Raw genomic sequence first — 26,787 nt, forward strand, 5'->3', positions numbered from 1 at the left:
ATTTATGCAACTTACTAGACCAACCACACACACATATACACAAAACCCTCAGAACTTATATTAGTAATAGCAATAAAAATAACAGCAACTACAAATATTCCTGGTCAGTTACATAAACTAAGTAAGCTGGATACAGTAACTTCCAAAAGTCATTTCCAGAAACCATGTTTCTGTACAGATGATGTGATAATGCCATATAAACTGAGGACCAGGCCAGTTCAGAGAATTGTACTGAGGTATAGTTTACACAGAGTCATGCTTTGCTTTTACTGTACTGTTCAGTAACAGTTATAAACAGGATAAAGTGTGTTATGCTCTGGTGTGAATTTTACACAAAAGCATTTTCACGCTATGTGAGATAACATAAAGAGGACACTTCCCTGTGGGAAACATGCAATTCTTCCTTGCATTCTTTCTGTCTGGGATGACAGATGGTGATGGGACAAGGGAAGCCTCTTCATTCGAGCGTGTGTGTGTGTGTGTGTGTGTGTGTGTGTGTGTGTGTGAGATGTACACATGTGTGTGTGATGTACACATGTGTGCAGTTGCACATGAACACAAGGGCATGCATGTGGAGGCCTGACACTGATTTTAGGTGTCTTCCCTTGATCCTTTTCCACTTTACTTTTTAGGACAGGGTCTGTCACTGAACCTGAAGTCCCTTTGTTGGAACAGGCTAGCAAGCCAATAAGCTACATGGATCTGCCTGTATCTGAGCCCCCCAGCATGGGTATGCCCAAATGAGTTCAATTACCCTTGGAGGCCAGAAGGGTTGGATCCCTGGGAGCTGGGGCTACATGTGGTTAGGAGCCACCTGACATGTCTGCTAGAAAGTGAACTTGAGTCCTTGTTGTAGAATATTATTTTAAGGTGTGTTCCATTTATTTATGCTGTGGAACACTTGTTTTAATGATGCAAAGATGTGTTGCATTCTTTTATATTGCATTTGTTTAACTCTGTGAAGCTGTGATTCTTTGCCTGTCTTAAACACCTGATGGTCTAATAACGAGGTGAACGGCCAGAAGTGAGGCAGGAGAAAGGACAGGCAGGGCTAGCAGGCAGAGAGAATAAACAGAAAGGAAAATCTGGGAGGAAAGAGGAAAGGAGAGGGGAGATCAAGGAGTGAGAAAAGAAGGGGCCAGCGACCCAGACAGCCATGGAGTAAGTGTGAAAGATTACAGAAGAAAAGGAAAAAGCCCCGAGGCAAAAGACAGAAGGTGATAACTTAGATTGAGAAAAGCTGGCTAGAAACAAGCCAAGCCAAGGCTGGGCATTCATAAGTAAGAAAAAGTCTCCGTGTGTGATTTATTTGGTAGCTGGGTGGCAGGCCCCCGAAAGAGCTAAAGACTAACAACCAACATTTTGCCATTCCAGCGTGGGGCTAGAGTAAAATCAACTCCAATGACAAGTCCTCTGCAAGAGCTCCTTGCCCTCACCCTTTTATGCAGGTTATGGGGCTCTGATCTCAGGCCCTGGTGCCTCCCCAATGACACTTACCGGTAAGGCCATTGCCACAGCCTGCCTCTTTATACACTGAACAATGACAGGCAACAAGACACGGTCCTACTGTCAGAGAATGTATATTTCTGTGAACTGAAAATATTGAGCCCAAGCTCAAAATAACCTATGCTCACCTGTCGTCAAAGGCAAGTGGGTGATGCTGTTTAGACAGGTCAGGGTGAACCATGTGGAGGAGAGTGTAGCCCCAGAAAACAGGAGGAGAAGAATTAGTTTCAGCATACCCCGGATAAAATCTGCAAACCTGAAGAGAAACAGTACCATATTAATCCTAGCTAGACTTTTCAGTATTGTTTAAATTAGCCACATACTTTGTTTAAGTAACTATTACTTGAATTTTGCCTGCATAGTTTTAAAAGCCAGTTGTAAATATATATTTACTTCTTTCCTTGTGTCTAGGATGTTACTTAATAATAATTTATTTTCCTCCTACAAAATACAAAAGATAATCTGTTTGTAATCTACGGTTCACAGAACAGGTTTTGACTTTTTAAACTGACTTTTATTCTATTCTTACACTTTCTAAACACCCTATACTGAATACATATTAGGCCAGTTTTAGTGCTGACACTGATGTATGAGGATGGCTCTCCCAGAAGTCACACTCAAAGAATGCACACAGATGCCTGCAGATCCAGCAGTCAACACGATCAGGCCCTGCGCTGCTCCCCCGTTTCCAGTTGCAGAACTGTTTTCTGTTCTCATCCTGCTAAAGTTGGTTCCCACCGCAGGGTCTGGCTTTAATACCTGCTCGAAGTTGCCTTTCTGCTGGTAACATTAACACCCAGACCCTCAAGCACTCACTCCTGCTTATTCCTCTACTTACCCAGGTCTTATTCAACATGGCCCTTCATGCTCACTCACGTCCTCCCCACAGTGCCTCACATTTTTGTTTTATATCCACATAACAGCTTTCCTCTGTTGGAAACTGTTTGTGTTTTGCATTTGTTTATTTGCTGTCTTCTTACTAGATTGTAAACTTTCTAAGAGCAAGAGTACAGCTAAGCTGTGGCAACATATGGCTGTAATCCTAGCACCCAGGAAGCCGAGATAGGAGAAAGGAGTGTTCAAGACCAGCCTGGGCCACAAAATTAGACCTGGAAATCAGTTGGAGGGTGGAGAGTGCTGGGAGTTTTACAGCATTTCAGATTCTCAAAACTTACTATTCTTTCCTGAATCTACATGAACTAAAAGCTATGCCCTTCACTCCTCTCCCACCTTTCCATTTGCTGCTTTTCTTCCTACCACAGCTCTGGCTGTAGCTAAACAGTTACCCCATTCTCTGGGATTATTTCTACTATAGAAATGCCCCCAGTATAACATGAACCATGTTCTTTCCATTTGCCTTCAAAACTGAGTGCATTGTCTACTCTCTACTCAGCTGTCCTTTGTAACACTTCAATACTATCCTTTTTTGTTTTGTTTTGATGATATGGGTGCTCGTTTGTTAGTGTTTTCTGGACTAAGTGACTCTATGATGTGAGAGCTGCTGCCACCTACTGGTGGGAAGAATGGGCTGCTTGGTTAGTGACTGGTTTGCTCTTGTCAAGAAATTCCTACACACTATACACTCTGGAAAGATCCTCCAAGATGTGTCCCCAAGGAGATGGCAGATGCAAGTCTGAATTCTGAGCTCACTGCTTATTATTATTTATTACATGAAAACTGTGTGTGATTCTTGTCACAGTTAAGAAATTTCCCTGCCCAAACTTTTAGCTTTTATATTTTATTCTTCTGTGCTTTCTAACATAAAAAAAAGTGACTTGGAAGTTATAAATTCAGTTTATTCCTACATCATCTTAGAAACACTATGTAAAAACTGTAAGGTCTATATATTATCCTGTGTCGATTGCTTTAAGGGTTTAGACATTGAGGGGATTTGTATATCTTCCTGGTCTCCTCAAATACGTAATTAGATTCTCTTCTTCCTAGTGAGGTGATTGGCTGCTCTTGGTGTGATGCAATGGCTTGGAGGGTGAATGATATTCTTTCTTTCAATGTCACAAGAATTGTATTTCTAAGACATTTTTTTTTTTAATAAAGAATCCCTTTCTTCTTCTAACACACTCTAAGATAATGGGTTTGGATGAGAGAGTGTGAGGACATCAGAGATCTCCACAGACATTTCCACTGAACATCTCTGAGTCCACAGATGTTCTGGATTGTGGCTCCTTCTTGCTAACTGCTGCCTTACCATTTTACTATTTTTTTAATTGTATCACTTGAGGGAGGGAATTTGAAGATGTTGTTCTCCAATAAAACAAGGAGAAGGAGCTTAATTACACAGGGAATACACTTCTGGCCTTTGGAAACCACTGTAGGAAGGCCTGCTCCTAAGCAGGCTTCTACTAGCTGGAACCCTTTCTGCCACATGAACATTCCTCGTAGTCTGAATAAATAGCTGTTTCTGGCCTATTTACTCTGCTCTTTCCTAAGTAATGTTCATATGGGGAACCCACTCTCTTCTGACTTCCCCCTCCACCGCATCACTTACAGGTTTAATATGAAATATTCTTACCTTGCTATAGCTATCCCAACAACACAACCTCCAACGATAGACCAAAATCCAATCCAGCCAGCATCTACCTGTTAACGAAGCAGCAGGCACATTAATACACAAGACTGGCATAAGTGAAATCCTCTATAGTCAGTATTAACAGCTAATTGGCAACAAATCTAGAAATATTATTTAAGAAAATGGATAAAACAAAAGGAGTCATGTATAACTAATGAATACAAATTTATCAACATAATTATATTCCCCCACTTATTTTTATTAGAATGCTTAAACCAACAAAATAATGTCATTAAATATTTTCAGGCATGTGCTGTACACTAACATTGTCTAGTACAAAGAATTCTCAAGAAGAAAGGACAGAAAACAGACGCTGACTTCAAGAAGTTTAAATCTAATCATCATACATAAAACTAAAAAATCATTTGTTGCTAAGACATCCAGCCATACCTAAGACTACATCAAGGGATGTGAGATGTGAGAGGAGGAGGAGAGGAGGGGAGGAGAGACATGAGAGAGATGTGGTGTTGAGGAAAAGGCTGGTATTTTAATATGATATGCATATATGGATATGATATGCATGCTTAGGCCTCAGGGGACTCAGCTTGGTCCCCAGCTGGTGGTACTACTTGAGAAGTTCCAGAAGCTTCAGGAGGTAGGGCCTACCTGGAAGGAGGTTACAGGAGACACATCTCTAGGGACTATATCTTATCTCGGGCCCCTGTCTATGGGAAGGTAGGCTGCTCTGCTCCCTGCCATGATGTCCCACATCTCTCAGCCCCAACACAGACTAGATCTCTAAAACCATAAGCCACAGTAACGCCTTCCTCCTGGTAAGTTGTTCTGTGAATGTCCTTGTCACTTAGAAGTCTGATGAATGCCAAGCAGATAGAAAAAGAAAAGCTGAACTCATAAAACATTTCTATTCCTGCTACTGAGAAGCTCAGTGACCCCGGTCAACTACGCCTCTTACTACAAAATGATGAACAAGATGATCTGTGCCCAGGACGTAGCTCGGCGGGGCACACAGCGTGCTCACTGATCATTAGTGGCTACTCCCACTCAGGATGCTACATTCCCACACCACTGATGCACCTTTATACAACTTGCCCTCTGTCCTCTGACTTCAAGTCAGTAGCATAGGCTGAGAAAGTTCTTTCTGAGGGAAAGTCAGCTACTACATGTAAAGGACTTGTTAGCTGTTGTAATGGAGTCTCTGTGTGTCCTTCAGAGTACTGGTATGTTTTTATCTTCCTAAATCACCTACTTGTCCATCACTTCATTGCTTACATCCATGCTCCCATAAAAAGCTTCTGAAAAGGTCCCTAGATATCTGTTTTGTACCCTATCCAGTCATTCTGCTCACAATGGCTTTCCTTGAAGTTACACACAAAAGCCCAACCACCTGGCACTTGAGTCCCCAAAGCTAATGTCTATCTTTATTATCTTTTCTTTTTTGAGTCACATTTCTAACTGTGACTAGGACTGACAGCCAAATGTTACCTCATTCTACTTGTGTACTCAGGTAGACTACACATCCTCTCCTTTTTGGTATGTGTGATCAAGTAACTAAGTTCCCTTAATTGAATTGAGGTCTCCATGAAGCTGAAAGACAGCTCTATGCTCCTCCATGCTTGCTCTCTTTCTACCACTTGCCCTCTGGATCTGAACAATTATTTGCAATGACAAGGTCCAGGGGACAGAATCAGTACAAAGGAGAAGCAGTCCAAGTCTATAGAATAACACGATGAAAAAGAGTCAAGCTGTGGCCAAGAGTCCAGGACCATTATACATGCTGTCCTAAGTTGCTGTGGACCAGAATTTATCCTTCAGTCCTCAGAATGGGGGAAGTTGTAGCTTAGCCTACTCTAATTCTACTCTTACGGTATTTTCTCCTGGAAGCACACGAAGGGAGCACCCTGGCACTTCTATAATCACTAGCCTTCCACAGCACTGGTAACAAGAAGACTCGGTAATGCAGGAATACTCTTCTAACCTTCTGGCACCTGTTATCTGTTACTCAGTGCTCACGTAACACCTAGACCTCTGCACATTACTTCCTCGTGTGTGTGTGTGTGTGTGTGTGTGTACACAGGAGCATGCCACTCATACAGGCATGTTCATGTCATGGTACACGTGTTGAGGACAACTTCTGGTGTTAGTCCCACCTTGCCTTTTACTTTGCTTGAGAAAGGGTCTCTCACCCGTGGCTGCTAAGCTGACCTTCAAGCTTCAGGTGTTCCTCTCCTCTCACTGCAAGAGCATCGGGACTGCAGACGCCTGCCTCAGTCACTGGTTTTCATGGCTTCTGATGACCTAAACGCACATCCTCATACTTGTGTGACACACATTTTACCCACTGAGCTACCCACTTTTCTAGCACAGCCCCACACGTTCTCATCTGGCCCTGGGTGAATGGCACTGTTTGCCAGCCTAAGAAGAATTCGTGTCTAGCTGTACTGACACCGGTCTTTTCAAGCCAGTTAAGATCTTTTCCTTTTGTTAATGGTATTTATTTAATTAAATTCTACCGGATAACCTTTCTTTGTTTAATTTTTGTTGTTCTCATTTAATTTCAAATTATGCTTTAATACCTGATGTGATCATGGACACTGTATTTCTCAGAATGTATACATAGACAGATACCTAGAAGGGCTTCTTCATGTAACACAAGGCAGATACACAAAAATCAATATCACTTAAATAAACTTGTACTTTTTCTTATTGGAACTGAGCACACTAGGAATGCCTGCCATCCAGAACACAGGCCAGGAAATTAAAGAAGAAAGCCTCAGTCTTGTGGTAAAGGTTCCACTATGGTCTAACGATGGGGGTCTTCCCAAAACCTATGTGATGGAGTTGAATCCCTAGTGTGATAGTATGATAAGAAGAGAATTTTTCAAGATTTCTGTATTTTATGGATATGAGTACTCCATTTGCATGTATGCTTGCAGAACAGAAGACATCAGATTAAAGAGAATATCAGATCTTATTATAGATGGTTGTGAGCCACCATGTGGTTGCTAGGAACTGAACTCAGCCAGTGCTCCTAACCTCTGAGTCATCTCTTCAGCCTGATGAGAGGCCTTTCAATGATAAAGTTGTAAGAGATCTGCCCTATGAAAATGGGATTAGCTTTCTTTATAAAAATAGAAGAAATTACAGGCAGTGATGGCACACCCCTTTAATCCTAGCATTTGGGAGGCAGAGGCAGGCAGATCTCTGTGAGTTGGAGGCCAGCCTGGTATACAGAGTGAATTCCAGGACAGCCACAGCGAAATTCTGTCTTAGGAAGAGAAAAAAAAAAAAAAATTAAAAGGGGCTGCCTCATCCTCTGCCGTGCAACAGTGCAGACAGATGCATACAACACACAGTCATTAGCCTGTCCACAAAAAAGGCCACTAACATTGCTGCATAACCGAGTGCTCTGTTGGCATGGAACAGGAGAAACACCAAGCGCTACTGGCGGGATTATAAATGGATGCAGTGCCTCCAGGCTTTACACTGCCGTCAAAGGAAGCATACGTGAAAAACCAGCAGTTCTATTCCTGGACATACAACCAAAGACCTGTACAAAGGGGCATCAAGAGCAACACATGAGAATGGTCACACAGCCCTCCTGTGACAGGGAAAACCTGGAAACAGCACAAATGTTCATTAAACACAGACGGCCAAACTGTTCATTCACAGAACTAGGACTGCATGCCAGTGTGTTGCATTTCTCCTATCTGCCTCTCTAAACCTCTCTCTGCCCCTCCTACCATACTATCTGGAAGCATTTACATGTGCACATGCATGAATCTGTGTATGTGTCTGCATGTTACATGCAGGTGAGAGGACAGCTTGTGGGAATCAGATCTCTCCTTCCACTATGTGGGCTCTGAGCATCAAACTCAGATCATCGTGTGTGGCTGAAAATGCTTTTACCCACTGAGCGGTCTTGCTGGCTACGATTATGGTTTTTTTTTGTTTTTTTTTTTAAGGAGATGTCCTAATTCTGAGACTAGAGAGAAAGTACTTAGAATAGCAATATATCAGGTGACAGGGTCATAATTTACTTCATCAGGTATGAAACAAGGATAAATGATGAGGTTAACAAAACTAAGACTTTTTTCTCTTCTGTTTATTGCTAGTAACAGCAGCCCAAGAAATGTGAAATTCATGGCTGATATTAAAAACTGGGTTTTCAACTGTCCCATAGGAATCTTGTTTTTGTAACAATAATTTATGTAACATTTCACCTAATCCCTGAAGCTAAATGCAAAGCATACCACAATTACTTATGAATTAAATGACCTAAAATTCCTACAACATATACAGACACAGATACTCACTTGGCTGACAATTACTTATGAATTAAATGACCTAAAATTCCTACAACATATACAGACACAGATACTCACTTGGCTGACATGTACTGGTGTTAAAATTAAGTCCAGAACTCCCGACCAGCCAGCAAACACACCAAGTGGTATCGCATACGCTAAGGCAATCATCAAAAATCGCAAATTGCTGCAAAAGAAGACATTATTACAAATGAAAATGTAAAACAAACTATTTATGAAACACTTAAGTCATTTTGAAACTGGAACACAGAGCTGAAGATTCTGTAACCTGTTAATTTTTAATAAGAACCAGCCCTAAACGGGATGACTTTATCACACGCCTGTGCTCAAGGCTCAGTAGGTGGAAAGACTTAAGAGCTCAAGTTGGTGGGTGACTCCAGGGAACACTTTTCCAGACACAACAGGGCAGAGGTACGTAGGAACTCAGAGTCATGTCAGCACACGCAGGGCCTGCACAGGTTCAAACCAGACAAAATCCTGGCATGGAGAGGGGAATGGACACAAAGTCCCATCCCTAACCAAGGAGCTACTTGTAAGCGATATGCCTGGAGATGGAAAATCAGTTTTCTTTAATGAAGTGAGAACAGGTGGTGTCACTCACACTCCAGGGCAGGCCCGTGCTCAGAGACAGTTGGCCAACACAAAACGGGCACCATGGTTTTGTTGTTGTTTGTTGGGGTTTGTGTTTGGCTTTCTTGAGAGAGAGAATATGAATCTGGGTGGGTAAGAAGGGGTTGAGAATCTGAGGTAAGTTGGAGGAGGGGAAGAATATAATCAATATATATATGGTTTGAGAATTACAAAAAAGAAACTGCACAAAAGAATCCTTTTCACTTATATTTCTTAATATTCCCAGTGTTTGCTGTGTTACATTTTATGTGTTATGATGTATTTAGGAAGCCAAGATAGATCCTATCTTAAAAATTCCAACCAAAACAAAACCAAAGAAAACCCATATAGCACCTAGGAAGGTGGGGGGGGGGAGAAAGATCTTAAACCTAATAAGAGAGCAGAGACAATCTAAGTAGATGGACAGTCCATGCTATCAGCCTACACTGGCCTATAAATTCAATGTAATCACAACTAAAATTATACTTGTATTTTTCTAGAAATATGAAAAATTAAATCCCTTAAAAAGCTGTCACCCTTACAAAATGAAGGCTTAAAAGTTTTGATGTGCTCTGAAGAAACATGTTCAAGTCTAAATGCAAACCCAGCAGCCATCACCAAGCATGACAAAGGGCAACGGGTCACATTAGGTCACACAGGCAAAGGCATATTAAAAATAAGCAAATCTCACGGGGAAAACCCTGGAGCAGAACTGCTGACAGATTTGATGTATCCAGATAATATAATTACGATTTTCAGATCAGGCTTTTTAAAATATTAAAAATCTTTAAAAAAAAATCAAAATAAGAAGAAAGGGTTTCTGAAGTTCTTTGAAAAAACCAGAGGAAAATTATACTGTAGGCTTGAGGCAGGGGCAAGACAGGTCCACACAATGCCCCTAAGAACCCGTAAGTATAGCAGGTCACCATACTAAACAAAAAAACAAAACAAAACAAAACAAACAAAAACACAACACTGAGTGCAGGCTTCGGTGAAACAGAGTGGTCCTGGTCAGAGGAACAGAGTTACCCTTCTTTCCTGTCAGAGTAATTTGTTGGTAACTCAGCACAATGCCCTGCAGTGCTTCATAGCTCCTATGGAATAGTCAGTGGCTAGCTCTGCCCATCAACAGATAACTTCTGCTGTTGGCTTTGCTGTGAGAAAAATTTAGATAAATAACATTTTAAAGAACTTATTTTAAACTATTACCTTGCATATGTGTGCCACAGACCCCAATTAACAGTTTTGATTGCATTTATTTAATTATTGTGTGTATGAGAGAGAGGGGGCAGTGTTCATGAGTCTGTTTTCTCCCTCCACTATGTGGACCCTGGAGATGGATCTCAGCACTGGGCTTGGTGGCAAGTGCCTTTGCCCACTGAGTCACCTTGCTGCCCTATGATGTTTTCCTCAGTCTCTTATGTGGACAATAAAGTACATGGTGCTGTTGGGAGGTGGATTTTCAAAACCTTCTTACTGTGCCTAAGAGTAGGAAATTTTACTTTATTTGGTAATGTCTCACAAAATATGTACCATTATCACATGTAAAAACACAGTATTCCCTACCCACTGTACTTCATCTCAAAAAAAAAAAAAAAAAAAAAAATGGTGCTTGGCCTATTAAATTAGTTGGCCTGTGAGCCATGTGAAATGGGGCTAGCACAACTAAGGAACTGAACTTTTAATTTCTTCCTTTTAACTAGTTTTTGCCTAAATTTTAAACCACAAGAAATGAAAAGTACTTTCCCACTAAACTTTATTTACTAATTTATATGCACTGTCGGAAATGCAACCCAGGGCCTGCACACCCTAGGCAACACTCTACAAACTACACAACACCCCTGTCCTTAAGCTTTATTTTTTGAAGAACACATCTCATTTTAACAACTGCAACACATAAGACATTATTGGGGCACACAGTGCATGTTCAAGGCTAGCCTGGTCTACATAACAAGTCCCAGGCCACTCAGGGCTACAGAATAGGACACTGTCTTATAAACAAATAACAAGAGAAAATTAGTTACTGGAAATTAGAATTAAATACACAAAGAATACCCCAAACAGCTGTTGGTAGACCTGAAGTTAGGGCTTGGGCTAGCTATAAAACACTTTGGGTTCTTGTACAGAAAGAAAAGCAATTATAGATGAAGAGATGGGAAGATTGTTATTTTAGTTATAGAATTTTTTTATTATGAGGGAAAACTAACAGACTGACTGTACTCTAAAGAAGTGAGAGACCATCGACTATGACCTCAGCAAGACTTTTCCTCTAACATCAAGGACCTGTCCAGTCAAGGCATGAGAATGCAATGGTTTATTTTTAATTTTAGATGAAAAGTAAACAGTGGGAAATATTGTTCAATGAGTACTTTTCCACTATAAATTTGATGGAATCTAATAAATTTTATGGAATCTATATCAATTGAGAGTGTTCACAAGTGAAAACACAGTAGATACTAAAAAAAAGTATCAGTAAAAATATCCTATTAATAATTTTAATTGACTACATGTTAAGATATTTTAGATATTTAAGGTTGAATAAAATGCACTATCAAAATCCATTTTAGTTATTCCCTTCTAATATCTCCTAGTGAGATACTAAAAACTTTATGGTGATGTATGTAGCTTAGGTATTAATACAGAGGACATAATGATATAGTCCTTTATTGGAATTTGCCACAGGGGAAGGGTTAGAGTGATTGAAGAAAAAAGAAAGAACCAACTAGAGAGCTAATGAATTGGTAACAATTCCTGATAGATAACTAGGAAAGAAAATTCAGAAGGTAACATCACATATCCCGATTACAAGTCACAACCCATGGTGACTTTGATATGTTTTGGAGTCAAGCTTAGTCTTGGGGCATTTGAGCCTTTGAGGGCAGAATCTAAGTACATGTAAGTTAAACCAATAAAATGAAGGATGCATTGCATTTCACACTCTAGGAGCCTAGTGGGGGGTACACTGAGATGACCTCCATGTGTGTGCTGTGGTACATGTGTGCCACCATCACACCCATCACTTATGTGAGCTCGTGCGCGCATGTGTGTGCGTGCACACACACACAGATACAGACACAAACACATACTGACAGACCTGCACACACAGACATAGACACACATACACACAGACCAGACACAAAGACACAGACAGACATAGACACACACAGAGATACAGACACATACATAGACACAGACACACACATAAACACCCAGACATGCACATACATACAAACAGACACAGACATCACACACACAGATAGAAATAGACACAATTACACTGACAGCTGCCATAGCCAGTCTACTCACCTTAGTAACCTACAAAAGCTGCGCCGGTAACTCAACCGCTGGCTGGCTGCAGCAACACTGGGAGGAAGAGGAGGCCGTGGTGGAAAATAAGCAAGGGTGGCAGAGAATATTAGACAGACAACTCCAAACTCTGAAAGAAGAATAAAAGTGGAGTGTTAACCAACGATACAAAAAGTCAGTACTTATTTCTTTAATATCTAGCTCTACAAAGATAAGCAGGAACACCACTCAGCCCAGAGCAGAGGCTGAGCGTTTGCAGACCTAAATTCCACGGGCCACCAATAGGGGGCGTACTATGAACAAAGATTCAGTGCTGCCTGTACACACCAGTCATCCAAAGGCTGCTCTACAGGAAAGCCCACCAAATCCTGCTGGAGAGATTTTGAAGCAGGTCTAAGATGACTCTAACAAGCGTGCTTCTCAGAAAGAAGGAACACGGAAGGAGACTGGAAAGGACAGGATTCTGTCTGATGCAGGACAGGACTTCAGGTGTGTAGGTAAGACAGATTCAATTCACACACTGCAGGAAAGTTAAACAAGACAAGGAAGCATCTAAAAATAAGAAACCACAAGAAAGCACCTAAAAGTAAGAAACACAATGCTGCATGTTGTCCTCGGTCCCTGATTTCAGTCTTATTCCCTCTGTGCCAAATGCAAAATGTAAATCTCATCTTGGGGATGAACTTCATTCAGAGTGTAGTCCCGGCCCATGGAGGGGCTTCCATGGCCTGGCTTCCCTTGTGACTCAACCGATGCTCACGAGATCTGAACTACTCTATGCTTTGAGGTGTTTGGCCGCACCAGGTTCTCCCCCTTCACTGCGAGTTTTCTCCAGGGTTCTGTCTTTTCTTCTTCCCCTGTCCACTGGGTTTTGCTAATCCTTCTCAGCTCTGAGTTCCAGGCTAGGGCTACTCTCTAAGGAGTCCCACTGCACTCTCACAATCTGAGGTAGGCATGCCACTGCTGCCTCAGAGCTTCAGCGCCCTCAGCATGGCACCAGCACTCTATTCTATGACTGTTTACCTACCTTTAAACATGGTGAGCAGGAACCATGGCAGCCCCAGTGCTCAGCCCGGCAGGGCTCCCTGTATGAAACACCCCCACCCATCTGAACATCTGGTGGCTATCTATGAAGTTCTTAACTTCATTCATTATTATGTTCTTGGTAAAGCTTTCCCTAACTCCTCAGTTTCTCTCTAAACCCAGGCAAGTTTGGTTCCTCCACTTTGGGGGCCCCTACGGGTACTACAATGGTCTTAACCCTGATCTCCCCAACCCCCAGTGCTGAGCACAGTGCTGAGACACAGGAAAGATGTATAAAAGCCCGAGGAACAAGAAACAGGCGTATGGGGAGGACACATGAAAGCACTAGAGGAGTGGGGTACAGGGTTGGACGAGAAATAACAAGAGGATGGATGTAAGAGAATGCTTTAGAAAGGTCAGTATCTCTGATTGACAGACTAACACACACAGAGCTATGAAGAGAAGAATAAACTACAGGTGGATTAATAAAGTGAGAGGCTGTGGCCAAAAATGGGGAAATTGCAAGGGAGAAAACAGGCTGAATGCTACCAACAGGTGCTTGACATGTATTTATGGTCAAGCATGAGCATGACATTCAGTTTTGTATACAGATACCAAATCTAGAGAAGACTCTAGAATATGGTGTTATAGAGCCCTTTACTGTAAGTGGATTAAAAGCATGAAACTAAGAAAGAATTTTCCACGTAGCAAGAGCATGTTACATTTAAGGACGTCCTAGGAAGGTTACTTTAAGCAGGTACCTCCATATAATACAATGAAAGCACATTCTGAGAATGTGTATTTATCAGTCCTCAGGTGTGATATGACCTAGCACACCAGAACCAGAGAACAGAGACTGAAATAGAAACCAAAGTCAACCAGGAAGAAAAAGTCTCGATAGTACCTGCATATAACACAGTCTCGATGAGGTCTTTGATATGAGCCCTGCTACTCTCCGCGGTGAGAAGGGGCGATGTCCCATTGGGAGCTGGAACAACAAGGGGCCCGACGAGGAACGCACACGCTCCACCAAGGTAACTCAACATTGATGCAATTGCTGTGGCAGTGGCTCGCTCATCTGCAGAGAACCATGTTGTAGAGAGGAACGGGGCAGCATTCATGACAGTTGGACCTGCCAGTCCATTTAATATCTGTCCACCATGGATTAATCTGGAATTAGGAAAGTTACAAGGCTGGAAGACATTTGAAGCAAGCATTTTTCTAAATCAAAAGGATCTTACTAAGCAAACAGCAGTTTACCTACGGCAATAAAAATACCCATGTAAAGAGTAATGGCACTCTGAGAAGGTGAGCTGACCTACTTTCAAATGCCATGACGACTCTCTGGGAGGGAGACTGAGTATGGTGAGTTACCATTTACTCACTTCACAAATATGAAACTAAGAAGTTGCTGTAACCTTGGTGTGGTGGCTTGACTAGGAATGGCCCCAGAAGGCCCACAGAATTGAATGGTTACTCACCAGGGAATGGCACTATTAGGAGGTGTGGTCTTGTTGGGGTAGGTGTGGCCTTGCTGGAGGAAGCGTGTGGCTTTGGGGTTTCAAATGCTCAAGCCAGGCCCTCCTTCCCCCTCCCACCCCCCTCCCCTTCTAGAATTCTCAGCTCCTCTCCAACACCATGTCTGCCTGCATGCCATCATGCTTCCCACCATGCTGACAAATGACTAAATCCCTGAACTGTAAGCATGGCCTCATTAAGTGCTTTCCTTTGTAAGAGTTGTCATGCTCATGGTGTCTCTTCACAGAAATAGAGCATTGACCAAAACACTTGGTCCATTTACCCCAGTGTTGTTTCAGTTTGCTGAAGTAGGAGAGCCTAAACTTGCCAAGGTGCTAAGTAAGCAAGTCAAAAACTGGATTAAAAATGCATTGTTTTTTCCTAGTAGACTGCCACCCATCCTTTTTTTTTGGGGGGGGGGGTTCAAGACAAGGTCTCTCTGTGGCTTTGGAGGCTGTCCTGGAACTAGCTCTTGTCGACTAGGCTGACCTCAAACTCACAGAGATCCGCCTGTAACTGGACATCTTCTGCTCAGAAAAAAAGATTTCCCGAATGTAGAAAGAAATAATAAACAGGCACATGTAGGAGGCAGGGGCCTAAGTAGGAGCTAAGAAGTAAAATATGCAAGCCAGGTCTGTTCTCTCCATGAACGTTAGGTAGATTATCTGAAGGGAAAATATCTCTAAATGCCATTAATATTCCTAGGTTCAAAAATGAAAAACAAATTAAGGTCTCTTGTGTAAGGGAAAGAATTTCCTAGGTACAGAATTGCATTCAAAATGTTTATGTGACCAGATAATTCCTCTAAAGTCAGCAGATCCCAAGATACCCACAGCAATTCTATCTAGTGGTATCTTTTTCACTGTAGACCTGTTTAAGGGTAATCAGCATGCAAATGAACTGTTTAAAATCCTCAATGACACACACCTTTAGTCCCAGCACCTGGGAGGCAGAGGCAAGCAGATGTCAGTGAGTTCAAGGCCAGTCTGGTCTACAGGGCAAGTTCCAGGACAGTCAGGGCTACACAGAGAATCCTGTCTCAAAACAAAGAAAACACCCAAAAAATAATAAAATCGTTACCCAAATGTGTATATGGGATCAATACCGTTTATACGTGTTTAGAAATTTCAATTTAGCAATACAAAAAAGCAAAGTCGGGGCTGTCAAGATGATTCACCAAGTTAAGGTTCTCATTGCCAAGCCTGACACTGGAGTGTAATCCTTGGGAACCACAAAGCGAGAGAAGAGGCAGAGCTCCCACAGGCTATCCTCTGACCTCTATAACCATGCCATGACACACATGTGCTGTCCCCACCACACTCTCTACTGAGGAAAATAAAGCCATTAGCAAATCTTCTGGAGTTAATGCTCTTACAATAGATGTTGAGGGTATAAAGGTCAATATGACATCACTATCACAGCACAGTGGCTGGGGGCAGGGCAGAAGCTAAGGCACTTTTGTTTCTGGCCAATAAGCCAGAAGGCACAATAGGAATGGTCAGGAGCTGCCCTGGGCTATTCAAAGGGTGTAATGCTTCCTTCCTGGAAACATCACACAGATGGCAGACTGTCCATTGGGCCTGTGCAGGTCTGTCAGGGGCAGCTGTGTTACCTGGTTCCTCCCTGCCTCCTCACATGGCGTCCCTCAGGGTCCTCTGTCCCCAACCTCAACTCAAAGCCTTTGGCTTCCTTTCTCCCACTTTGTAAGCTTCGTTTGTCCCACCACTGTAAGCCAGGTGGAAAATGGATGAGACCTCACTTCTTAAACATGGGATAAATTTAGGCTTTCCATAGTAAGCAGTGTGGAGAATAAGGTAGAGGCCCCTCTTGTACCCATGGACCTGGGATGCAGGGACAAGAATGTGCACTGCCATGGCTTGCTAGCTAGACCCTGGCCATGAGAGGTCTGCTGAACCCTGCCACTGCGCTAGGCAGCTCTGGCCTTCAATCAATGCCCTGTACACAGAGGGACACACAGGATGGCACTCAAGCACAGCTGCACTCCTTTTCATATTATTCAGTATTATTTAGATTTTCAAAGAAATGCCAATGGCTCAAGTTTAGACCAAATAGCTAACTCTGTGTTTTCTACGTACTTGACTTTCAACTTACATTTAATAATATTTTGCTTCTGGCACCATGGAACATATACCTACGATTCCTAAATGATTTCCAAATAGAACAATATGTTTTATCATTTAAATTGTTGTAGCTAAAAGTGATTCCAGACCTACTCCCTTGAGAAGTTAATAACATATTGAAAAATAACATTTGTGTTGGGTGGTGGTGGTGCACACCTTTGACCCCAGCACTTGGGAGGTAGAGGCAGGCGGATCTTTGTTTGAGGCCAGCCTGGTCTACAGAGTGAGTTCCAAGACAGCCAGGGTTACACAGAGAAACCCTGTCCCCAAAAGAAAAGGAAAATAACATTTATAATTTTAAAACGTCCCTCTCTCTAGAAAGCACTGGGTGGGGGCTCAGGCACATAACTCATGGCTAAAGCAGGGCTAGCAAGCACAGCCAGAAGTGATGTCCTCACTCCTACGCCCCTCTGCTCTGCCACAGGCATCATTTTGCAGCTTCTCCATTTACAATAGTGACAGTAAAAATCCGTGGCTGCTGCGATGCCCCCAGGCAGGCAGAGTGAAGGTAGACAGTGCCCAGGACATTTCCTTCCTGAGCACAGTCCTACTTTATCAGCCCCTAGGGTATGACTTGCACTGCTGATGCCGGAGACTTGACTTTTGTAAAACACAGCAGATACTTCCTGGGGGTTAACCAGTGTTCTTCACTCAAATTCTATTCTTAAATATGAAATATTTTAGAAGTCATAAAGTATTACTTGCCCCTTTAGACTTAACATTCCAACAACTCAGAAACTTTCTCCCAATTCCTAACCAACATAAACTCACTGGGCATAGAAAATAGGAGAAGTGCTAGAAATAGTCTGCCTTCTTCGCAGCCCAAGAACGGTTTGGAATTAACTCTAGGAAAAAGGAACTTAGTTAGGCAAGGAGAGACAGACCCTGGGAAAGTCCCAAGCTTTGGCCATGTCTTAGAGCTTCTATTTTTAAATGAAAACTTAGTGTACTTTCAAATCTTTAAACAACTGGCCAATTATGATTGAATTTCAAAGACCCCAAGTATTCACAATGCTCAAGGCAGCCGTAGTCATCACTGAAGAGGACATAAAGCCTTGGCCCTAAAGAGACTGCTAATAGTAACTTCCCAAACACCTGTGAGAGAAAGGACAGGGTAAAGTGCACAGCACACTGGGTTAGACACAGAACACTCAGCCTCTGGGCTCCCCCCACTTCCTTAACTGTATAATCCCTGCTGAATCCCTCATTCCTCCAAAGACACTTTATTACTCTAACAGGGAGTTTCACAGGCCAAATACAACAACCTTTAGCATGATACGAGAGGAAAACGGATTTGGTTCCCGGCCTGAGAGGTGCCTACCTCCCCTCATGTTGCCTCATATCCTTTATTTCTTGCCAAATAACTTTTATTTCATCCTCTTAATTAAAAGTATATGTATTCACAGTAGAAAAATTTGGAAAGAAATGCACAGAGAAGAAAAACTTTATCCATAAATTCCATACATCAGTTTGGGTGACTGATATTATTATTTTGATTTTCAGCCTTTTTTCTTCCAGTTGTTTTCTGGTCAGACAATCACAGATATTACATTGAGTATACAAGTTTTATGTATTAAGTTATTTTGCTTTTTAATATTAATAGTGTTGATGACAGTCATAATATATGGATATCAGGTATTATCTAAATTACTTCTCTGGAGCCAGTAAGGCAAAATATAGGAACCATCAAAATGCTGTAAAAACATAGTACTCTACAGAGTTTCGCTGAAGGGTTTGTAGTAATTTACATTTCCATCAATGAAAGTGCCTGCTCAAACTGCCTTGTACACTAACACTACACACACATGCCCGTGTACACATACACTCATGCACACAAACATTCACACCCCTTAGTTTTCTACTGCTATTATAATTAACTACCTCCACTTTATTATTGTATGCCTCTGAAAATCAGAAGCATAACTTGGGTCATCTCAGGGGTAAGCCAAGGTGTGGCAAGACTGTGCTTTGAGGGAGAATCCCTTTCTCTTCCTTCCTTCCTTCCTTCCTTCCTTCCTTCCTTCCTTCCTTCCTTCCTTCCTTTCTTTCTTCCTTCCTTTCTTTTCCTTTTCTTTTCCAGCTCCTAGAAGCTCCCCATATTCCTTGACTTTGGCCCCCATTGCTATCTTCAAAGCCAGCAACTGTGGTTTGAGACCTCCCTGCCTTCCTCTTTTGCATCTCTTAAAGAGGCTTGTGATTACATAGGCGCTACCTGAGCAATGCAGGGTACTCTCCTCATGCTCAGGTCATCAGATTAGCAAACCGTAACACTTTTTCTTACTGTAACAAATACCTGATCTAGCCTACTTATGAAGAAGAGGGCCATTTGGTTCAGAGTTTGGGGGCTGACTCCCCAAATGTCATCTTTCAGGTTCTGTGTTGGGTGCTGCCGTGTGGTTGCACCATCTCATGCAGACAGCAGTGGTGCATGTATGGGTGGTGGACACATGTATAGGACAACTGACAATAATCTTAACCCAGGAGGCAGCGGACACAGGGAGGCCTGGTGTCTTCTATAAGAACACTCCGATTACAACCCAAAGGGTCATGGAGGAATAACTTGTGCCCCGAACAAACTAAGGACTTGCAGTTATGCCCTATCTCCTTAAAAACAAACAACAACAACAAGAAACCTGTATTATACAAGGTTACATGAGACAATTTGCATGCACGTATGTAATGTACTTAGAGCATTCCCATGTTCTTCTACCCCTTCTGCCCGCACCTCGCCTCACTAGTCCCCTTTGCTCCCACTTTCATGTTATCAGTACACATATGGTTTTCTATCCCTATAGAGACTGGGGCCCATAAACGAGAGGAAATGTGGGACTGACTTAATTAGCTTAAGATGGCTACATTTATTTTCCTGCAAACAACTTTACTTCATTATTCTTTATGTCTGAAAAAATCAGACTCTGAATATAACCACATTTCTTTTTTGGTCCATTCTTCTGTTGAAAGTCACCTAGGCTGTATCTTAACACAGTTCTTGTGAATAGAGCTGCGGCAAACTCGGTTGCGCCTGTATCTCTGCAGTGAGTCAGCTCTGAGTCTTCTGAAAGGTGGTACAGCGAGGTCACATGGTAGTTCTATTTTTAGTTTTCTGAGAAACTTCCATACTCATTCCCAAAATGGTTGGGCTAGTTTTTACTCCCACAAGCAGCAGGTAAAGTTCCCTGTCTGCATCTAGGGCAGAACTCGCTGTTACTTCTGTTCTGACTGAGCTGAAGTGGAAGGTCAATGAAGCTTTACATTTGCTTATCTCTGAAGCCTAGTGCAAGTGGACATTGCCTTCATTTGTATTCCATTGTTTGAGAACTGTCCGCTCATTTCATTGGCTCATCAATTGACTGGATTGTTTGTAGGCATTTGGTATTATGAGTTTTCACACAAATCCTCTATCACACATGTAGCTAGCATTACGTTTTTCATTCTTCAGGCTGTCTCTTCACTTGATCATTTCTTTTGCTGTACAGAGACTCATTTGTTAATCGTTTTGGCTGTATTTTCTAAGCAACTGGAGACTTACATAAAGTCCTTGCCTATGCTGCTCTCCTGAAACACTTTTATGCTCCGCCCTCTATCAGAGTTTCAGGCTTTCCACTGGGTCTCCCTCCTGTCAATACAGTCTCAATACACAGTCACAATAGACCTTCAGTCCATGCCCCCATAGCACAGGCATCATTTTATTTTAACCATAGCATTCCTTCATGTATAACACAACAGTCAGAGGTTCAAATCATATGGACACTACCCACCACCCTTGTCAAGTCAAAAGTCTTTGCTTTATAGTCTATTTCTTTTTAGTATTGTTGCTTTCTCTTGGTATGTTACAATTTTTCTTTGTGTGTGGAGAGATGGATCCATGTATGTAGTGTGTGTAGCAGGAGGCACTTGGTGTGTGTGTGTGTGTGTGTGTACAGATGGGGAGGCCAGAGGTCTGTGTCAGACATCTCTGATCGCTTTCCACCATACCTTTTGAGACATGGTCTCTCACTGAACTCAGTGCTCACTGACTGGCTACAATGGCTGGACACCTAGCTCCAGACAGCTGCCTGTCTCTACTCCCCACCCTGAACTAGTGTTATAGATGCACACTGACCACACCAGGCTTTTGTGTATGGGTGCTGAGATCTGAACTCAGGTAATCAGCTTGTACGACACTTCACTGACCGAGCCATCTCCTAGCATGCTAATCTATTTTTGAAGCATACTAGTTATAATGTGTAAACAGTCACATCTGTCCATTCATCTCTTTTATTTTCCTCGGAAGAATACCCTCATGCAGTTAAGAGATAAACCGCCCCATATACTGTTTTGCTATTAAATATATGGTATGAGAATAAAAAACGATCTCTTCCTCCCAAGATAGAGCAGATAGTGCACTCACTGTTCACCCATCTGTGCTGGGAGAGACCCTGTCTACATTTACAGCCGCCACTGCTGCTTGCTGTACCTACGTTGGGGCTATTGACTTTATATTGGAAGGACTTCAAGGTCATGTTCCTGCAGACAAAACTGCCCTTCTGGGTTTCCCTCCCACTGTGAGTGATGGCAGTACAGATGACCCTGCTGGCAATGTGACTTCTCTAGGGGAACAACAAAAGGGAACTTGTTCCTAGATGACCTGCAGAACAGAACTGCCCTGTGCTCCAGCCCACCTGTCCATCTATCCTGGATGATCAAACAAGAAGCAGCACATCCTGGGATCTACTTGCTACAGCAGGTTAACCCACTCCCTGACTGAGAAATTAGTCAGGAACTAAGGAGCAGTACTCACAGAGGCTGTAAGCCGAGAGGACTGGTCACCTACAAACTTACAGTAAAGCTGTTACTGAAAATAACGAGGCATTAGGAGAGGAAAGCCATGACATGACTCAGTCTCTTACTTCTTGCTGATTACTCTGGACTATAACCCAGAATCCCGGTCATCGGGCTTAGATGCCAAACTATGCCAATGTTTGGGAGGTGGGGCCTCACAGAAAGAAGCTGGTCACTTCCTACCTTGTGGGGCATAGTTTCCTTTAACCTGAGGCACTGCCTTATACCACAGGCACAAGAACAACAGGGCCAACTGACCCTAAGAGACATGCAGAGTTCAAACAACACAGCCACTGAAGACAATGGATAAAACCATCTTCCAGAGGCTGAGGTCGCAAGTCCACAGGACAACCAAAGGAGCTACAGAACCACCCAGACTCTGGGCTTTACAGGACACAGTCACTGGACAAGACTATGGATATGGAAAGTGGAGCATGTTTGGTGACATGCACGGGACTGTCTGCATGGGAAGTGGAGAGCGTGTTTGATGACATGCACGGGACTGTCTGCATGGGAAGTGGAGAGCGTGTTTGATGACATGCACGGGACTGTCTGCATGGGAAGTGGAGAGCGTGTTTGATGACATGCACGGGACTGTCTGCATGGGAAGTGGAGAGCGTGTTTGATGACATGCACGGGACTGTCTGCATGGGAAGTGGAGAGTGTGTTTGATGACATGCACGGGACTGTCTGCATGGGAAGTGGAGAGCGTGTTTGGTGACATGCATGGGGGTCTGCACGGGAAGTGGAGAGCGTGTTTGATGACATGCATGGGAGTCTGCACGGGAAGTGGAGAGCGTGTTTGATGACATGTATGACATGCATGGGAGTCTGCACGGGAAGTGGAGAGCGTGTTTGGTGATATTTTCCTTTCTGTCTTTTGTTGTAGCACCCTCGTTGTTTTAGCTGGATACCTGGCAGCTGAGCTATACTTTGCCCTCTTCTACAGATGGGTACAGCTGACCCCATGATATTGAGAGGGGTGTAGAAATGACACACACAGCCTTTAGTCATCTAAATGTGCTGAGAATCTCTATTCAGGAGCCAGCTCTGGTCGCATGATCAGGGTGGTGATCCTAGGGGATGGTGGACTCCCGCTTCTCTTAAGTAGCCCACTGTCTTTTAGACTGATTTTGAGTCACCTCACAATACTAATGTTTGGAAGAAAACCAAAATTTTATCAGACTATATTTTTGGTCTCTCTGTTACAGAGGTCAGCCAATACTTTATTAATACAAACACAGGCTATTAAGTAAATATTAACTGAATTATGAATTTAATGATAGAATATGGAAATCAACATTTATGAGGTATGGCTACTACTTCCATTTCCAAAGACATTTTCCCCATTTTTCTTTTATTTTTGAGATTATAATTACATCATTTCTCCCTGTCTTTTCCTCCCTTAAAACCCTTGACCTTTTTTTTTTTTAAAAATACTGGAATGGCTAATCTTGATTGTCAACTTGGCATACCTGGGAAGAGGGAATTTTTGTTTGTTTTCTCTATTTAACAGTCCTGGCTGTCTTGGAACTTGCTTTGTAGATCAGGCTGGTCTCAAACTCACTGAGATCTGCCTGCTTCCACCTCTCCAGTGCTGGGATTAAAGGCGTGTGCCACCAATGCCTGACTGAAGAGAGAATCTTAATAGAAGAATTGCTTCCATCCAAAGTGGCCTGTGGGCATGTCTGTGGGACATTTTCTTTACGGCTAATTGAAGCAGGAAGGCTCATCCACCGTGGTGATGTCATCCCTGGGCAGGTGGTCATGAGGCAAGCCAGGAAGCTCCTCCATGGTCTGCTTCAGCTTCTGCCTTGAGCCCTGCTCTGACTTCTCCCAGTGATGCAGTTCAAAGAAGAAATTCCCTTTCCTCCCCTATCCTGGTTTTGGTCAGTATTTCATCAGGACCAAACTAGCACAAAAGCTTATACAATTTGCAAGCTATCTAAAACATTTCCAATATACATTCTCCCACTTTGCATTTTATGATTTTATGAAGCATAAAACTTGAGATGTTGATGTCAGAATATTAACTAACCCATCATCCTAATCCTAATCACAAGTGGTTTTTTCCCTTTGTGATTTCTTTACTGATTTTATTCTTACGGAAAAGAAAAGTCTTTGGGAACAGGATTTACTTTGCTTTCTTTTGTGTCATTTCAAATACCAATTTTTCAAACCCGTCAGGGATGTACCCTGATGTGTGCTGCAGAGTAAGGACCCTGCGTTGTTTCTAACAGTGACAATTTCAAGAGCAGACACACTCTAAATGATTCAACAAGCCCAATGACTGCTGTTTTCACTACGTTATCACCAACAACACCTTTTAGCCTATTTTGCTCCTATAATCATTTTGGTATGGATAAAACAAAATTTTAATTGTTTCTTTTGGTATTAAGAGGAAAAATATTCAAGACAAACCTAACTTTGAAGGAAAAAAGAAACAGGCATTTTCAACAGCCTTGGAAATACTCTAAAAATGCGTTTTCTTAGGTGTGGTGGTACTCTTGGGAGGTGGATTCAGGAGAATTCAGTCATCCCAGGAATGACATAGGGAACAGGAGGCCAGCCTGGGCTAAGCTACCCTTCCCAACCCCCAGCAGGCCCCCTCCAAAAAGTAAAAAAAAAAAAAAAACCATTTACTTTATAATTACTTATTTTGTGTGTTGGGTGCATGTGTGTGCATGTGTGCCATGGCATGTATGTGGAGGTGAGGACAACTTGCAGTAGTTGGCTCTTCTGCCATGTGGGTCCCAGGAACGGAACTCAATGTCATCAATTGTGGCAGCCATCTTTCTGGCCATGAAATATTCTTAGGCACCCAACTCAAGCTACTCTGAAAATCTCATCCACATCCATGATGTAATCCTATCCAGGGAGGGTAGGGGAGGGAGGAGAGTGATCAGTCATGTACCAGCCCTGTGGAGCTCTGATCTGGGAGGTAGGATTCTAGTACATGCTTGATGATTCTTCTATCAAAGAATGTCTTTTATATACTTTGGGGAAGGGAGGATTCAAGACAGGGTTTCTCTGTGTTGACAGCCCTGGCTTTCCTGGAACTCACAGAGATCCACCTGCCTCTGCCTCCTGAATGCTGAGATTAACGGTGTGCATCACCATGCCTGGCTGTGTTTTATATAATTACCTATATATGTATGCTATGTTGAACAAGAAAAAAAATAATATTCCTATGTGATACTAGGGACCTGGGAATGATTTGTTGCAAGGACAACAAAAACATATTGCCAAAGCTCTAATTTCACACCTTTCTCCTCTAAAGAAGATTCACCTTGCGGCCCCCTCCTACCATCAGTCTTGGATCTCAGCACCAGGCAGAAAATCTTACAACTTGGCCGTAGGGCTTTAAGACTCAAACACAGGGCAATTACAATTATTAATAATGTCTATTTAATATTTATTTTTGTGCCTGGCGGTGGTGGCATATGACTTTGATTCCCAGCACAGGTGGATCTCTGTGAGTTTGAGGCCAGCCCGGTCCACAGAGCAAGTTCCAGGACGGGCTCCAAAGCTACAGAGAAACCCTGCCTTGAAAAAAAAAAAAAAAAGATTTATTTTTGTTTTGAGTGCTTTGCCTGCATGAATGTATATGTACTGTGTGTGCCTGGTGCCCAAGAGGTCAGGAGAGGGTGTCAGATCCCCAAGAACTGGAGTTACAGAAGGTTCTGAGCAGCTATGTGGGAACTGAGCTCAGGTCCCTCTGCAGGAACAGTAGTGGTCTTAACTGCTGAGCTATTCCATTAGTCCCTAATGTCTAATTAGTAATCTGTGAAATTATATCACATAATGAATCAGTGAGTTGAAATTTACTGAATGGACTGTAATTTAAAGATAAGGTACTCTGCACAAAGGCAGGTAGTTCTTGAGCCTAAATAGGCATGAGATTACCTAACAGACCTTGTTAAAATTGTTAGCACTGTGGTAGGGACCACTGGTCTAGAATATTAATAAAAAGGCAGTTTATGGAATTTATTTTAAAGACACCAATGTCAGGAAACCTTAATTTTATACATTTATAGAAAAGAATCTTAGTCCTTAAATGTTCATATTCTCATTTTTCTATCAAATGATTCATATTTCTATACTGGGGAAATTTATATATAACTCTCCTCCCCCTCATTATTCAAGAGTCCATATGTAAAAAAATATGGCGCTTTACCAGCATGAGTAAAATAAAAGGTCCTGGATAAAACCACCCCTTACACTGACCCTTGTACAAAGCTGTTTAGTTAGAACTTCAATGAGAGAATGCAATGTTTCTAGTCCAAAATCAAATTACCTTAGGCTGTCTTTAGGTCCCTTAATAGCCACTTATTGTTCTCTTCCATATGTGACCTAATATCTTTGTGAACCCCTTGGAATGTCGTGATTGCTAGTTCCCACCAACCAAAAGGCTAAGAATGCCATCATACTGCCCCTGAGGCACAGGTGAGATTTCTGTGAACTACCGACCTGATGTTTGCATTATATATTTGAAAAGTGTCTTGATTCACAATTTCTTTGCTCTATACATAGTTTATGATAACCTGAATCAGCAGTCCTAACCATGACTGTTTACTGACTCCAGAAAAGGTTCTATCTTATCCTCTGAGGCAAGAGTTGTTTTTTCATTCATATTTAGTAAACACTTTAGTTTTACTTACTTAGTCAAAAAGGCAATGCTTTCTGCCCTGCTTTTGTTTTGTTTTGTCAATCTGATATAAGCTAGAGTCATTTGGGAAGACTCCAATAGATTCTGTGGGACCTTTTCTTGATTGATTACTTATGTGGGGGGTCCCAGCCCTTGGAGTTGGTGCCAGGCCTGGGCAGATGGTCCTGGATGTTATAAGAAAAAAACAAAAAAAAAAAAAAACAAAAAACATGGGAACATGGGGGAAAGCCGGTGTGCAGTGCTCCTCCTGGGTCTCTGCAGCAGCTCCTGCCTGCAGTTCACACCTTGAGTTCCTGCCCTGACTCTCCTCAGTGGTGGTCT

At 42.4% G+C, this 26,787-nt stretch overlaps 2 protein-coding genes across 2 annotated transcripts in view; both read right to left on the reverse strand.

Moving 5' to 3' along the window:
- Window positions 1–26,787, reverse strand: part of Dtx3l (deltex E3 ubiquitin ligase 3L) — a 795,722-nt gene that overhangs the window by 632,164 nt on the left and 136,771 nt on the right. The window lies entirely within an intron of this gene.
- Slc49a4 (solute carrier family 49 member 4) overlaps window positions 1–26,787 on the reverse strand; it is a 70,758-nt gene that overhangs the window by 20,988 nt on the left and 22,983 nt on the right. Inside the window, exons 3-7 of the mRNA XM_051191406.1 lie at window positions 14,222–14,487; window positions 12,295–12,424; window positions 8,437–8,545; window positions 4,037–4,104; window positions 1,635–1,762 (exon numbers count right to left, since the gene is read on the reverse strand). Coding sequence (XP_051047363.1) covers window positions 1,635–1,762; window positions 4,037–4,104; window positions 8,437–8,545; window positions 12,295–12,424; window positions 14,222–14,487 — 701 coding nt within the window. The remainder of the gene's footprint in view (window positions 1–1,634; window positions 1,763–4,036; window positions 4,105–8,436; window positions 8,546–12,294; window positions 12,425–14,221; window positions 14,488–26,787) is intronic.

Source organism: Phodopus roborovskii, unplaced genomic scaffold (assembly GCF_943737965.1).
Source record: "Phodopus roborovskii unplaced genomic scaffold, PHOROB, whole genome shotgun sequence".
Taxonomy (NCBI): Eukaryota; Metazoa; Chordata; class Mammalia; order Rodentia; family Cricetidae; genus Phodopus; species Phodopus roborovskii.